At 40.3% G+C, this 17,647-nt stretch overlaps 1 protein-coding gene and 1 non-coding gene across 4 annotated transcripts in view; both read right to left on the bottom strand.

Annotated features, from left to right (window-relative positions):
* The window catches only part of znf385b (zinc finger protein 385B), a 178,364-nt gene that overhangs the window by 61,357 nt on the left and 99,360 nt on the right, over positions 1-17,647 (bottom strand). For all 3 annotated transcript variants that reach the window (XM_036577366.1, XM_036577383.1, XM_036577374.1), the window contains exon 2: positions 15,138-15,283. In XM_036577366.1, the coding sequence (XP_036433259.1) occupies positions 15,138-15,283 (146 nt within the window). The remainder of the gene's footprint in view (positions 1-15,137; positions 15,284-17,647) is intronic.
* On the bottom strand, positions 7,746-7,934 carry LOC118812562. Its single transcript, XR_005007561.1, has one exon. It is a non-coding gene; the product is annotated as a U2 spliceosomal RNA (small nuclear RNA).

Here is a 17,647-nt window from a genome sequence, read left to right as displayed (position 1 = left end):
TAAGCAGTTATTGAATAAGACAGGTCCAACAGAACAGTGGGAATGAGGCAGCAAATTGCTTGGATAAAATGGTTACAGACAGTGGAAAGGAATATCACGTGGATGGACCTATGATGGGCAGAGCCACATGGTGGTTTAACCTGATCTTAGGAAGGTGCCCTCCTAGACCATTCCAACCTGCAGTGATGAGGATTAGCATATATGCCAGTCTGCCTGATTTGCAAGAAATGCAGAACACTTGGCACATTCTTGAGTTCAGAGTTGCTGGCTCTGAGGAAAGTTGGGTATCACTGTCGCCATGATAAATTGCCCAAGACCACAGCAGAGGCTATCTGCAGGCTTCAGCAGCAAGCAGAAGGCAAAAACCAGGGAGAAATTCTTCATCATAGCCAGAGAGAACCCAAGCACTTGTACCACAGTAGCAGTGGACCTTAGTGCACAGGACTGGCAAATGAAAGCAGACCCAGGCAATTCCTGTAACATGTTGTTAAGACCACCCACATCAACTCTGTAGCATTAGAGACAACAAAGAGCATGGTCATCTGGAGATAACCATGCAATGAGGAGACCCTAAACAAAAGTGACAAACACAAATATCTGGTTGGCCACAGGCAAGAGTGGAAGGCTAGGTGTTTGCCTGTAGAGGCAGGATGTGGAGGTTTTGCGTACACTGCACTGGACATCACTGGAGAGAAGAAGAGAAGGCCCATCTACTGGGGATCTTCTCCAGGGAACTTGATCAATCTCAGTGGGGTCACCTGGGTGAGGGTGTCTGATGTTCAAAGACCCAAAACACCTGAGGACCCCAGGTTATTTCAGTGCTAAAATGCCATCTTAAAAGAGATGCCAAAGGGTTTATTGAGTGAGGCCAGAACAAAGGTTCCCAACTCGTGGTCCACACAATCACCACAAAAGCTTCTGCGGCCCACAGTAAGTTTAACTGGCCCAGTCATTTCAAATGCAAGCAAATATAACACAATAATCAATGTTGCCTATCAAATTTCACTCTTACTGTATACTCACCCAATAAACAGCAAAAAATTCCTACAATTTTCTTTGTAGCCATTTATCAATGATGGATTAATTCTATACGATCAAAAAGAAATGGTTTACATTGGCTTGCACTAAAAATATAAACATATCTCATGCATTTTGCCAGATCAATCACTGAACTCCAACTAAACATTGAAGTGATTTTTGCAAAGAATTATCACATCAGTATTTGTCATATTTGTACTGCAATGGACTGGTGACCTGTCCAGGTGATTTACAAAAATAAATAAATACATAAACAGGCCCCTAGGTGTACTACGGCTCACTGGGGGGCCACGGGCCATGGGTTGAAAACCACTGCCAAAGAAGAACCAGAAAGAACACACAAAAGAGAAAGACATCATGAAAGGTTTAAAGAACCATTTACATAATGTAAATATTCTATACTCATCTAAGGGTTCTCCCTAGAACCTTTACATTACCTCTACTGAGTGCTGATTGGCTGGCATTACTGCTACTGAGCGCTGATTGAATGGCATTACTGCTACTGAATGCTGATTGGTTGGCCTTACTGCTACTGAGTTCTAATTAGTTAGCATTACTGCTACTGAGTGCTGACTGACTGGCATAACTGCTACTGAGTGCTGATTGGTTGGCCTTACTGCTACTGAGTGCTGATTGGTTACCATTACTACAACTGCGTGCTGATTGGGTAGCGTTACTGCTACTGAGTGGTTGGCATTACTGCCACTGAGTACTGACTGTCTAGCATTACTGCTACTGAGTGCTGACTGACTGGCATAACTGCTACTGAGTGCTGATTGGTTGGCCTTACTGCTACTGAGTGCTGAGTGGTTACCATTACTACAACTGCGTGCTGATTGGGTAGCGTTACTGCTACTGAGTGGTTGGCATTACTGCCACTGAGTACTGACTGTATAGCATTACTGCTACTGAGTGCTGACTGGCTGGCATTACTGCTACTGAGTGCTGATTGGTTGGAATTACTGCTGCAGTGTACTGAATGGTTGTCATTACTACTATAAAGTACTGATTGGTTGGCATTACTGCTACTGAGTGCTGATTGGTAGGCGAGCAGATCCGCTCATTGGCTGAATAAAGCGGTGTATGCTCACTGACGTCATGATCACACATGAAACACTGTTAGAAAGTCCTATAACTACAGTACAAAAGTGCTTAAAAATATAACAGATCAGAAAATTAAATGTGCAGAACAATTTTGCACAAAAACTCCACAGGAACCCGTTCATTTTGGACCAGCCAGGGAGCGCCCTCTAGTGTCTGTGTTACATGTAAGCAAGTATTTTGGTCTTTTTTGTGTTTGTATCTCTCTCTCTTGGTCTCACCCTTCACAAGTGTACCTGCCCTGCAGTCCGTTATATGAGGAGGACCTCTAACCAATCAGAAGGCTGGTGTAGATGGGGGAGGAGTCTAAGACTGGCTGAAGAGCAAGAGGACTGATCATATGTGCTGTGCTTTAGTTTGTTTTTTCAATCTCTTGTGTTGGGGAAGTGCTTTAGTTTTGGTATTTTACCTGCACACTTCAAACTTTGTTTTCTAAGAGATTCTTTGATTATTTGTACCACCTGGGGTTTTAAACAGGTGAGAGGGGCGTGCCTATACACTTGCACCAAGTAGAAGTCTACTCTGTCTAGGCCTCTAAGTCAGAGGGCCAGGGAAGAGTAGAGTAGTTAGCTTTTGTGTCCTTTTTTTGATTAGCTAAGTACTTTTTGTTTCAGAGTAGGCAGCGTGGCCAGGTTTTGTTTTGTTCTTTTCTTTGGTGTGTTCACAGTTTGCCTCTTCCAGTGTGGTACTAGGTATCATAGCAGGCCACTTTTCTTGTAGTTGGTTTTAATAAAAAGGCTTCAAAGGCACTATCGGCCTGTTCCTCCATCTTTTAATCCGTCATTACCAGTTCAGTCTTTTAATGCCACATGTTACTGATCCCACAGTGCCCTAGAAAAAATGTTGGGAAAAATGTTGTCGAAAGAGTCTGAAAAACCCAGAAGACATCAATGAGTAGAAATTCTCCTTTCTACACGCTCCCTGAACATGTTTCCCCTGACCCACCCAGTCTGTAATTATATCACTGTTTACAAAATACACTTACATGGTAGATGTACCTAATAAAATGACCAATGACTCCATGGTCAGAGTATAATTATTCCACCCTGTTTGATTACAGTGCCGGACATAGGTGGAGAGAGACGTTCAGGCCTGCCTGAGTCATGCTGTACGCTGGAAATGCCCCTCATTCTTCAGAAGGAGCTGCAAGACCCAGCCTGAACCGCAGGACCATGACAAACGGCCTATTATTGCAGTCAGTGCTGAGCTGCAATGATCTGTAATTAAAATCTCTCTCTCTCTCTCTCTCTCTCGTCTCCCCAACAACAACAGCAGAAGAAGCAGCAACTTTCAGGCCAACAGATAACGAGGGCAGGAGCAGGAGCGGTCAGGAGGGGATCTGCTGCAGCTGGCCAGTGGAATTACTTGTTTTGCTCTTTTTGCTGCTTCTAGTCTGAGCGTCTTGTACCTTAGCACAGCCGCAGTGGGGGAGTGACTTCACCTGCCACTCAAACGCTTAATGATATCAGGCCTGATGAGCAGAGCCACAGATCGAGGGAGACAAACGGAGCACAAGAATGCTACGCCTGAGGGAAAATGTGCCAGCACACGGAAAAGCTCAGGAATACTTTCTAATGTACAGTGTGCAAAAGTTAGTGCACCCCCGGGCAAATTACATTTTATTTTAACGCACAATTACTGTTTACTTGCTGAATTTAACATAAAATGTGGCCGGCACAGACGTTAAGGCACATTCTATATTTTACGTTTTATTTTTTCCAATATATTGAACTCAGCAAATAAATAACATACATAATTAAGTGTGTTTAGATAAATATCTAGTCAAAATAACACTGTTCATATCACCAGTAAAAGTTGGAATCAGTAGCTACATTTACATGCAGCCTGATAATCTGTTAATATCCTGACTAATAGCTCAATCGGAATAGAATATGTCCATATAAACACCTCAGTCGGAATAGTCTAGTCTGATTGAGGCCATTCGGAATACAGTCTCTTTCTGACTGATCGAGGTGGGTAATCCTGTAAATAATCTGTTAAATTGAAGAATAATATCCGTGTAAACGCCTGTATCTGATTACATTCCCTATCGGAAAGTTTAAGTCAGTTCTGATCATGTGCGTCACGTCATAGTGAAAGTTTATACCGTTCAGCATGGCGGAGCAGAAACTGGTCTGCAGAGGAGACGAAGTTTATGCTCTGGTCTTTAAAAGACGGCGGTGGGACGGACGTCCAGCTTATGTGTCTCAGAACACGACGTCTTCCTCTTCTTTAATAAGGACGTGTGAAGGACGTTTTCCTGAGTCTGACATCATTTTAAAGCAATTAAAAACACAAGTGCTGCTCGTCTCACTCTGACTGGACTCACGTGATGTTCACTGTCATTAGTAACGTCTACACTGAGTGGTTTTCTACACATGCACGTCATTTTGGATTGGATTACTTGTAGTGAGCATGTAAACAGAGATTTTCCATCAGATTGTTGAGTAGAGTGTGATATATACACCTCAGTCTAAATCTGTAATCAGAATGTGTTCAATTGGATTGGCAAAAAGCTTCGTATGTAAACACAATGTTTTCAATAATATGCAGGTACATTAGTAGGAAGCTACAACCAATGAGAGAATAATAAATATGTCCAGAATGATGGACAGAACTGTAGATGATTCTAAAATGACTGAGAAAGGTAGAGAAAGTTATAATAAAGTCAATATCCAGAATATCTCACATTTGAGAAGTGGTGATATAATCGAATGGCTATAAATAGAAGATTACAGTATTATTTTTTCCCAAAAAACAAATATTGAATAATGAAAATACCTTCTATCAATGCAGGACGCAGTAATTCATGCAACCCAGTAACTTAACATGGTCATGGCAGTAAAGTTTATTCGAGTTCAGTTGAGCGAGAGAAACAATGAGAGAGAGAGAAAGAGAGAGGTGGGAGCTTAAGATTGGTCGTCACTGTCCAATGAATTTCAATTACATTCCCGCATTGCCTCCTGTCCTCAGTACCTGACAATCTATTCAAGCAAACAAATAAACGTCTGACATCAGCGACGACTTTGACTGGCGTTCTGAGACGAGAGAGAACCGTGAATGAGAGGAGGGAAAAAAACTCACAGGTAAAGAAAACAAACATAAAAGGAGAAAGCAGCGAGAGAGAGAGAGAGAGAGAGAGAGAGAGAGAGAGAGAGAGAGGAGCTCTGTCATTTTGAAGCGTTAAACTAAGATAAACACAGAGGGAAACTGCAAAGTGCATCTACAGAAACTCTTCAGAACTTTTTACTGCTGTCCAACGTCAACCACACACTGCACTGCTGTTAGAGGAGCTTCGTGCCTCCACAGCAGAATACAGCACTGACTCAACGCAGGCCAAAGATCCAACACACAGCGCCAGTCGAAGGTTTGGATACGCCCACTCAAACAGCCGTATGCAAAAGTCTGAACACCCACGGTCACGCTCTACACAGAGCACACTGAAATATGGCATTATCTGCAAATTTCAGTGCAAGCAAAGTTTATTTATGTAGCGCTTTTTACAACAGGCGTTGTCACAAAGCAGCTTTACAGAAAAATCCAGGTCCGAGCCCCCATGAGCATCGCCAAGGGGCGACAGTGGCAAGGAAAAACTCCCTAAGAGCAAGAGGAAGAAACCTTGAGAGGAACCAAGACTCAAAAGGGGAACCCATCCTCCTCTGGTCCACACCGGATAGCAAACAGCATTAGTATAAAAAGTGCACAATTTCTATTTATTTGCGGAGTTTAACACGGAAAAATATAAAGGAACACATTGTTATTTTACCTCACAACAGCTTACGACGTCTGCCATGACATGTTTACGGCATTAGATGATTATGTCAATGTTATGTAGCAGTTATGCAGAGTTCAAATAAAGTGTTACCCAAAAACTGTTCCACAAATGAGGATTGTCCTCTGTCAGATTTTTCAAAGCAGCTATGCAAACTCTTGGCGTTCTCTCAAACAGTACTGTGCAAAAGTCTGAGACCACCCTTCAATTATTTAAATTTCAAGCCAAAATAGCCTTTAAGTACAAGTTATTCAGTGTTCAGCAGATATTTTTAAGGAGATTAGATTCAAGACCATCCACTTGCATAGGAAGGAGAAACTGGAGTTGAAAAAATGATTCAAAGCTACAGAGAAAATGGGGCTCCTAACAACCACCTGGAAGACCTGTCAGACACCAAAACATCAGATAAACAGCACTTAAAGCTTTCATCTCTGAGAGAGAGGAGAAAATCAAGCTGCTTCAGATCTGAAAACATCCACAGGTGTTTCTGTCCATCCTTCCACTGTGAGAAGACGACTCAGCGCTGTGGGTCTGAAAGGATGTGTAGCTGTTCAAGAAGAACCTCACTGAGAAAAGGAGACGGACACATCAAACAAAGAAGCTGAACGATGGACTGACCACCCCAGAGTCCAGACCTCAACACCACTGAATGTGTTTGATTACTTCAGAAAATGATCAACCAGCTTCTAAGACTGAACTTTGGAGGTGTGTCTGCAGATTCTTTGAGGAACTGGAAGTGAGTCTCCTGAAAAGAATGGAAGCTGGAATAAAGGTGAAGAGTGGACAAAATTTAACCTCAAAAATGTGATATTATACGCAGTAGTTGAGGCTTCTGTGTAATTTTCAGTGTGATATATGCTTTCTGATTTTATCCTGACATTGAAAAATAAAAAAAAACTTGTTCTTAATGGCTGTTTTGACTGGAAATGAAATAAATGAAGGAGAGTCTTTGATTTTTGGACAGTTTTGTTCATGTATGTGTAAGACGACACGAAGTACACAGTGTGCAGTGTTAAAATACAGTATATCCATTATACTGTATAATAAAACCTGTGTAATCCTCCCCTTAGGTAGCGTTTCTCATAGTATTACATAGAGAGAGAGAGAGAGAGAGAGAGAGAGCAGCTATGCAATCATGTTCACATCATGCCTCATCACAGTGCTCCGCTCATCCACTAAATTATCAGCACCCTGATGAACGGCTGCAACAGACAGTCGCTCAATATATTCTTAGAAGAAGAGAGAGAGAGAAAAAAAACACCCCGTGAGCTTCGTTCGATCCTCCCTCTCCCGTCTGCTCTGCTAATGGCTCCTGTTAGTCAGATTCGGAAGCAGCTGGTCAGATTCTGCTGCTGAACCACCCTGATCTGGGTATGGGACATTCTGAAAACCTGAAATATACACCAGCAGTGATGAGCAGAACGCTTTAAAAAAAAGTAATGATGGCTCAAAACTTAATACACTGTGCAAAATGTATTCTGCACATATTCCACCACAGTACATAGAAATTAACATAATCAGAATACATATTAATGGGGACAAATTCTGCTCTTGTGATTTAAGTTACCCTTTATTAGTCCCACAACAGGGACATTCACCTCCACATTTAACCCATCCATTCAGTGAAACACCCACATACACACACTAGTGAATGCACACACTAGGGGGCAGTGAGCACACTTGCCCAGAGCGGCCCTATCCACAGCACCTTGGGAGCAGTTGGGGGTTGGGTGCCTGGAGTCACTTCAGTCACATACTGTCGGCTCAGGGGATCGAACCAGCGACCTTCCGGTCACAAGGCTGGTTCCCTAACCTCCAGCCCACGACTGCCCCCAGGAGGTGCACTGCTCATGGAGGTACTGCAATACCAGGCAGATGCACGGCCTGACAGATCAAGCTCCTCTTCTGTCTCCCTGTTCTAAAAATCAATTTAATATGTAGTTCTCAATTAGAGGACGTGTCAGATATTAAACTGATAAGAACAGATTTACACCTGATCTTAGCCAAAAGGCTGAGAAGCAATTTACACGGTTCATCGCTATTACAGGTTGGCAGTTCTCTTCATGTAATTCCTCTGTTAATGTTTGATGAACAATTCACTTATTTAAATGAAGATCCAAAATTCTCTGAAGTATTTTGGCTTTCATTATCTGTTTCTGCCCACTGCTGCTCCCATAATCCCACTGCCATCTCAAGAACTAAGCAAACAATTCGCCATATCACAAGCATATAACCATCTAAAATATCTTTGTATGCTGTAACGTTAACCCCTGTAATCCCAGGCTTATTACATACTAAGGCTTATTATTCAGTAACTACAGGGATTTCAATGCAAACTGACTGAGCTATTCTTAGGTTATAGAAGTGTGTAATAAAACTTTGGGCCTGCTGGTGGGCCCTGGCCATGTAAGTGATTAACATCACCTTTTACTGGAACTAAGGGCTTCAAACCCTAAAAACAGCTCCAGCCCATTATCCCTCCTCTACCAAACTTTTTTACTGTTGGCACTGTGCTTTCCGGTAGGTAGCGTTCTCCTGGCATCCGCTAAACCCAGATTCATTGGACAGACTATCAGATTCATCACTCCAGAGAACATATTTACATTATCCAGAGTCCAGTGTATGTCCATACGTCCAGTGCAAAACTAAAGAAGCAAACTTCAGACACCGAATACATCTTAGCCGATTATCTACGTTTGCGGAACAAAAATTGTTCACCAAAACGGAAATATAGGACAAAAATCAAAACCTGAAACTGAAAGCCAAAAGCTGAAAAAAAGAGTTTGCTGTTTTATTTATGCTTTTCAATAAATGTAATAATGCAAACAATGCTTCAAGGTGATAACTGCCATGTTGGGAAAGTGGACAGAGAGAATTAGAGGAGTAATTTCCATTTAATTACTTAAATGTAACTAATTCATATTTAAACAGTGTACTAAACAATGACATATTACAGTTGAATTCTAGAGCGCTTCCGCTGTAACAACAGAAAACACCTCATTTTCTTTTAATATGTAAAACATATGGGCGTGACTTTTTAACTCTTGCCTAGCAGTCAGAAGTCGCTCCAGCAGAGGGCGCTGTTAGCGCACAGGTCGCTTTAGTGTTCATCAGCAGGATCTAACAAATGCACATTTTTGTAGTAATAACTTCTAAAATCAGAGGTGAAGAAATTAATTACCAAAAGATATTGAGTTATTAAGCATTATTTATGTTCCATTAAAGAATTTGAGTATACTGAGTTATTAAGCATTATTTATGTTCCATTAAAGAATTTGAGTATTGAGTACTGTATAGAACCCAGCTGGACTGTGTTTGAGAGTTTCACTATTGATCTACTGCTGCTCAAACTGTTTGAACACATCTGTGCTGACCAGACGAGAGCAGGAAACAGCGTTTTTAGTCACTTTTTTCATTTTCATTATCATTCGCATAGTTTTTAAAATGTTAGATTTAATAAATAGTGATGTTGACGCTTCGTATTAATTTGTTTTAATCAAATAAAATATTAGGGGCCAAGTGTGTCTAAAAGTAGAGGAGGGTTTGAAGGCTACTTTGAAGAATCCAAATTATAAGTTGTGTGTATTTTTTTTCTTTTTTTGATGTCAATATTATTCTAAAACATGGTAAATACAGAATATGAATTAAACCCTTCATATATTACGTGTGTCCAAACCTTTCACTGGTACTGGACGTAATGGCAGGGAAAATAAGCACCAATAATAAATAAATAAGGCCACCTGCTCGTGCATCTACGCAAACATGCTCTGTCCCGGCGCCAGAGAAGGCATATGTCAGAGCGAGTGAACGCCCAAACAATCTCTGTCCTTCACTGCAAGATGAAAAAGTTGCTCTCATCAAAGACGAGATATAGAAATAAACCCTGCAAGAAGATTCAATTATTTACAACTGCGGTCAGGAGATTTAAGAGGACATAGCTGGTGTCAGATTAAAAGATTTGCCTTGAAATAAAGTTGACCCTGAAAAACATGACTTGAATAGGCTTACAAGTAAAGTACTTGATAAGAAAATGTAGAAAATTGGCCCTTCACAGTTTGAAAAACTCTATGAATGTTATATGATTTACAACATACTCCAGGCGTGTCATCTTAGTATGTAGAGCTGAAGGAAAGAACCCTGATGAGAAATTTAAAGAGCCCATATCCTTTTTATTTGATGCACTATGTAAACAGTGTTAAATGTATCACTGTATCATGTAAAACTTTAATTAAAAGACATTAATACTGTGTGCAAAAAAGTAATTCACTTCTCAGTCTGTATATATATATATATATATATATATATATATATATATATATATATATACACGCATTTGTGCATTTGTATATATATATATATATATATATATATATATATATATATATATATATATATATATATATATACCATATATCATGTCTCTAAAATGATAACTTTACAGGAGAAGGAAAAAACATACCTTACTTTTAATGTAAGTCAATGGAACCAGAATTTTTTCCAAGTCATTTTGGACCATTTGTTTTTCCATTCGTCATGAAATTCACAAACAATGTAAATACTAACAGGTATTTTCAAATTATGTCAAAAGCTGCAAACCAAAAATGGTGATATGAGCTTTCTATCTATCTAGATAGATAGATAGATAGATAGATAGATAGATAGATAGATAGATAGATAGATATTATCTGCTTTGCGACCCGTCTTCCACACATCAAACGAGACATTCACTGCAATGTACCACCTTTTCTTAATCTATTTATAGCCTGATCATCCTCGTGCAGTGCCATCTGAACCTTAAACATGCAAGGTGACACATTTTTTGTCCAGGGAGCTTATATACACATATATATGTAAGTCACAGAAACAGCTCATACTGAATTCAATGTTTATTTAAAAACCAACACACAGATCCACCTATTCAGCCTATAGCAGTTTAGCTCCGCCCACACACGCTGAAGTTATGAGGAGTGTTTTAGTCCAGGCTACATTTTGGCACCATACAGAGAAGCCAATCAAAAGAGAGATCATTTACATGTAGATCTCATTTAAAGGCACACTAGAAAACATTTGATTAGAGATACAGTTTGAAAAATGGTCATACAAAATAAATTATTAATATTTTTGGTGTGTAAAACCATATAAACATATCTATAGTTCATATATATATATATATACAATGTAAAGAAAGATGTAAATATGGGTCCATTGGTCTGGATTCTAGGCTATTCCACAAAGTTTGCTTGAAGTGTACAGATTACTTATAATGAACATGATTACAATAAAAATGAGCTTATTCAATTACAATTAAAGCAGTTTATTCCATTCTAACTAAACCAGCCTATTTTCATTACAATTAAATCTGATTCTTCTATGCGGCTGCAGTGAAAGTGGTGGAGTGGATGAGGGTGAAAGGGAAAATAAAGCTGAGATTAAGACATTAACTAATACAGACTAATGTCTAGAGGGAAATAAATCAGTGCTGATTGGATAACGGCTTCAAAATACGCTGCAAATCTCCACATTTCTGCTGTAATCATTAAAACAAGAGTGATTAACTCTGTGAGGAAATGTTTCAGGCTGGTGACGTTACTGAGAGGCTGTATAATTAAGCGTGCTTTAGCGCTGGCGTGACTGCAGCGCCGAGCAGTGCCTGATTTGCGCTGACAGCTGAGCTGTGATTATGACAGGTTTAACTCAGGAGGGTTTTTAGGACATTTTTCAGCTGCCGGACAGAACATAAATCAGCAGGACATGACCTGAGGACAGGAGTCCACTGACTGCTGTACAGAGAAGAGAGGAGAAAGAAAGAATGAAAAAAAAGAGAAAGCATGAGAGAAAGAAGGACAGAAAGAAAAAAAAAATGGTGAAAGAGAAAGAAAGAAAGTGAGAAAGGAGAGAGAAAGACAGAAGGAATGAGAGACATAGAGAGAGAGATAGAAAAAGAAACTGACGTTGAAACAGGAGTGAGGATGCATAATTGCTTTACGAACAAAACCTCCACAAAACATATATATATATATATATATATATATTTTTTTTTATAAAAAAATAAAATAAAATAAAATAAAATAAATGGGATGGCAATCAGGCGTGAGTGACCACCCTGTTTTAAAGAACAGGGATCCACCACAGTCTGATCTTCACAGCACATGTTTGTGGAAGAGTATCATGACATGAACAAAGGAGATTCCTGAGGACCTCAGAAGAAGAGCTGTTGATGCTCATCAGGCTGGAAAAGGTTACAAACCATCTTGGACTCCACCAATCACAGTCAGACAGATTGTGTACAAATGGAGAAGACCACTGTTATGCTCCTCAGGACCAACAAAGATCACACCAAGAGCATGGTGTGTAACAGTCCTCGAGGTCACAAAGGAACCCAGGGTAACTTCTAAGCTACTAAAGGCAACTAAAACAAATGGCCAAGTCAAAGCCCTGACCCTAATCCTATAGAAATGTTGTGGAAGGACCTGAAGTAGCAGTTCATGGGAGGAAACCCACCAACATAACAGAGTTGAAGCTGTTTTGTACGGAGGGGACTAAAATCCCACCAGGCCGATGTGCAGGACTAATCAACAGTTACCGGAAATGTTTAGATGCAGTTATTGCTGCACAAGAGGGTCACACCAGATACTGAAAGCACAGGCTCACATACTTCTGCCACTCACAGATGTAATATTGGGTCATATTCCTCAATAAATAAATGACCAAGTCTAATATTTTTGTCTGGTTTGTTTAATTTGGTTCTCTTTATCCACTATTAGGTCTTGTGTGAAAATCCGATGAAGTTTTAGGTGAAATTTATGAAGAAATATAGAAAATTCTAAAGGGTTCACAAACTTTCAGGCACTACTGTATACATAATACATACACATACAAACACATAGGTATATCTAGAGAGAGAGAGAGAGAGAGAGAGAGAGAGAGAGAGAGAGTGTGTATGGGTGTGTATGTGTGTGTGTGTGTGTGTGTGTGTGTGTGTATGTGTGTTTGTGTATGTGTGTGTGTGTGTGTGTGTGTGTGTGTATGGGTGTGTGTGTGTGTGTGTGTGTGTGTGTGTGTGTATGTGTGTGTGTGTGTGTGTGTGTGTGTATGTATGTGTGTGTGTGTGTGTGGGGGGGGTGTGTGTGTGTGTGGGGGTAGTCTGTATAAAACCCCAAAACTTTGTTTTCCAATCTCCAAAAATGCTAACTTTTCTAGAAAAGACATTCCGACAACAAAAAACATTCCTGACTTTCTGAGATGAAATATAGTGAAATATACAACAGAGAACAGAGCGAGAGAGAGAGAGAGAACAGAGTTAGAAAGAGAGAAAGAGAGAGAGAGAAAGTTAGAAAGAGAGAGAGAAAGAGAGAGAGAGAGATTTGAGAGAGAGAGAGAGAGAAGGTAAGAGAGAAGAATGGGAGAGAGAGAGAGGTTGAGAGAGAGAGAGAGAGAGAGAGAGAGAGAGAAGGTAAGAGAGAAGGATGAGAGTGAGAGAGAGAGGTTGAGAGAGAGATTTGAGAGAGAGAGAGAAAGTTAGAGAGAAGGATGAGAGTGAGAGAGAGGTTGAGAGAGATAGAGAGAGAGAAAGTTAGAGAGAGGATGAGAGAGAGAGTGGTGGAGAGAGGGAGAGAGTTGAAGAAAACTCTGACTGTGTCTGTGTGATTTTTTTTTCTATTAGAGATGAAATCAGCTCTGTGCTCTGTCCTCCTGCTCCGTCCAGATAAAAGCTCAAATCCATTTCACTCTCAGTCTGAGGGACAATCAATACTGAACACACACACACACACACACACACACACACACAGACACACACACACACACACCAGTGTCTGAGCGCTCACACCACTGAGTTTATATCATATCTACACACACACTCAAACATCCACAGACCTGTTGATGTCACTGCTGTGTGTCTGCACTACCACCTGAGATCTTCTCAGCTCACTCACACACAGACACACAGTCTCCCAGCACTGTTGGGCAGATACTCAAAGTCATTAATTACACATCACTAACTATATTAGCACTATACTACATTAGGTACTATATTAAAAGGTACTGTATTAAATTAAAGATCTCCTAAGGCACCAGAATGTATCTGTTGCACCATTTAAGGTGGAACAAGAACATTTGAATAAGAAGCTGGTAAATAAGAAGCTTAATTCATCTTCACTGAGAGTTCAATTATATGAAAAGGGATGAGGAGGTCGCTCCGTTTCTGACTGACAGGTGCGCAACATTACCTTATTTGTGCTGTTTCGCAGAACCAATAGGTCAGTATTGTTTTGTCCCAGTTTGCTAATGTTTGTGATGGCTAATTAAGATGAGTACATAAACTAATCTAACAGCCATTTCTAATTATAAAGTACATAATTAGATACTAAGTAATAACTGATACTTAATCAACAATTAACGTATATATAAATAATAAGCATTTACTTTCTTATTAGCATTTAATTATCAAATAATATAATTACATAATTCATCCATCCATCATCTAAACCGCTTATCCTTCTGGGTCGCGGTGGGGTGCTGGAGCCTATCCCAGCTGTCATTGGGCGGAAGGCAGGATACACCCTGGACAGGTCGCCAGTCCATCACAGGGCAGACAGACAGACATACACATTCACACCTAGGGGCAATTTAGCACATCCAGTCAGCCTGACTGCATGTCTTTGGACTGTGGGAGGAAACCGGAGTACCCGGAGGAAACCCACGCAGACACGGGGAGAACAGGCAAACTCCACACAGAAATGACCCTGGTCACCCGGCCGGGAATCAAACCCAGGCCATTCTTGCTGTGAGGCGACAACGCTACCCACTGCGCCACCGTGCCGCCTATAATTACATAATTAAATAATATTATTTGTGAAATCAACCAAGATGCTGTGAATTGTACACAATAATGAAAAATTGGCTGGATTATCAGGCTGAATGTTGTGGTGGGTGAACAGACTGAAAGTAAACTGAAGGTTTAAAAGTGTTACAGACCATAAGAATTAATACTGTAATGCCTTAAACTACACGTTACGATACAAAGCAATCACATTGCTGTAATATGTTCCTTTGTATCATGTTACCCCGACACTGTCTTCATATATGGACAAGTCCACTTTCTGCACTGCACTTGAGCTCATACTCCGAGACAGAAATACAGAGGATGAGAGACGTACAGAGAGGGAGAGAGAGAGAGAGAGAGAGAGAGAGAGAGAGAGAGAGAGAGACAGAAAGAGAGAGTTACCGTGCTGAAGTTGGCGAACAGGCCGACGGGTGTGGAGCTGCTGTCCACAGGGAACGGGATGAAGGGCTTGAGGTCCAAAGCGGACTGCATCATCAGAGGAGGCGTCCGCACCAGAGCCGGGAGAGTGTTACTGTGGCAGGAACTTCCTGCAAACAAAGTGAGAGAAAAAGAGGTTATTATTATTATTATTATTATTATTATTATTATTATTATTGCATTTTTATAGCAATTATCCCTACTGAGTGCTGTCACATGCAAGAGTTTGAACATCCATGGTCAAATTTTCTAAGTGAAAATAATTCAGCACATCCTTAAAAAAAAATACACACTTAAAATATAGCTGCACTATGTAAGTTTTGGGGATTTGGAGACCTCTCTGGTGGGAATGTGTAATTGCACACAACATGCGGAAGAACATTTTGTAACATGGGTTGTGCTTCAGACCACCTATCCTGAGCGGACGAATGGAGTGAGTTGAAAGAGAATTCAAAGAGAACGTGATGGTCACGTCTTCTGAGGATGTGAGTGATATTATCATATCTTTGCAGCATCTGAGAACTAAACAAGCAGGACCTTCTTTTTGAGTCTGCGTGTGTGATGTTTATACGTAAAGACGTATGATGAGGTGTGAAAAACTCGCAGCAGCACATGCTCACCATATTTCTTTCACCTGTCTGTTGTCTATATATATATATATATATATATATGTATACATATAAATCTTGCATATGTATCTTACAAACATTGAAAAATATAAAAAAATAAAAAATAAAACATATAAATATAAAATATTCCATAACTTTGGCACAGGCCACATTAAGGGTGCCACATTAGGCAATACTATTTATCCTTGTAAATGTGCTTTTCTATATGTATCATGGATATTATTGGTACTTCAAAAACCCAACTGCCTGACTGATTACAAACAGAAAATGAACAAAAATGTCTTTTGACTAGGGGTGCCTAAACTTTTGCACACGACTGAATGTTCAGCAACAAACAGTGAAACCTCACTGTCCTTAGGCAACACTGCGCTCGATGCAGTTATGCCAATAAATATACAAAACTTACTATAATATACAGCACAAATGCTGTGCTGACTGGAGTGTTTGTAAAGAAAATGTGAAAAAATAATCATTTTCCATAAAAGAATCATAAACACTGGAGAGAACTGAACAGAACATGCTGGATTCTGGGCTCTCAAATCCACTGGCTAGGTTTCTGTAGATGTACAACAGGTTTGCGATTTCAAGCACTGGAGCACGAGCGCACACACACACACACACACACACACACACACACACACACACACACACACACACACACGTTTAAATTACAGAAAGCTGCTGAGAGAAAAAAAGAATGGTGGGACAGAGAAAAGGAACAGGCAGTGATCAGTGGAAACTCGCTCATCATCATTTCTCAAATGAAGCAGAATGTTTGAAAGGTTTGAGGATGCCAGTGATGTGCAAATAGAGAGAGAGAGAGAGATTGAGGGAGAGGGAGAGAGAGAGAGAGAGAGAGAGAGAGAGAGAAAGAGATTGAGAGAGAGAGACAGAGAGAGAGAGAGAGAGAGAGAGAGACAGAGAGTATAAAGTACACATACAGTATAAACTGGTGTAGTGTGCAGCAGATTGTATATACTGGTGCAGTATGAAGTTTATATACAGTATATACTGGTGGAGTATGTGACATACATAAAGTGTATACTGATACACTATGCAGTAATCTTAATAAACTGCTTAACATACTATGGTGCAGCACGGTCTATACAAAATATACGGGTTAAGTATAACGTACTAGTGTAATATGCAGTGTACAGTATATAATGATGCAGTGTACAGTATAAAGTATACAATACATACTGCAGTATGCAGTATATGTACAACAGTAAGTATTAGTGCAGTATGCAGTGTACAGTATATAATACGCAATATACACAGAATATCTACATTGGTGCAGCATGGAGTAAACAGTATGTGGTACACTGGTGCCGTATGCAGTGTACAGTATGTGGTACACTGGTGCAGTATGCAGTATACAGTATACAGTATATGGTACATTGGTGCAGTATGCAGTGTACAGTATACAGTATATGGTACATTGGTGCAGTATGCAGTGTACAGTATGTGGTTCATTGGTATAGTATGCAGTGTACAGTATGCGGTACATTGGTGCAGTATGCAGTGTACAGTATATGGTACGCTGGTACAGTATGCAGTATACATACAGTACATGGTACATTGGTGCAGTATGCAGCGTACAGTTTGTGGTATGCAGTACTAAAGTATGCCGCTCCAAACACAGCCAGAAACAGGGCAATGGAGAGCATTAGCATTTATGCCAGTACAGCGGTTGTAAGAGGTCAGAGGTCAAGCTCTGCATCCACTCAAGCCCTGGTTAGCAGTAATTTAGTGTTGTCTCAGCCTGAAACACTGGGAAATGAGGAAAATGAGTCCCTAGAGCGTACGGCACGCCTTCATCACAACCATGACCAATTACACAGCGGC

Source organism: Colossoma macropomum, unplaced genomic scaffold, assembly GCF_904425465.1.
Source record: "Colossoma macropomum unplaced genomic scaffold, Colossoma_macropomum, whole genome shotgun sequence".
Lineage (NCBI taxonomy): Eukaryota > Metazoa > Chordata > Actinopteri > Characiformes > Serrasalmidae > Colossoma > Colossoma macropomum.
This window is presented reverse-complemented; position numbering and strand designations above follow the sequence as displayed.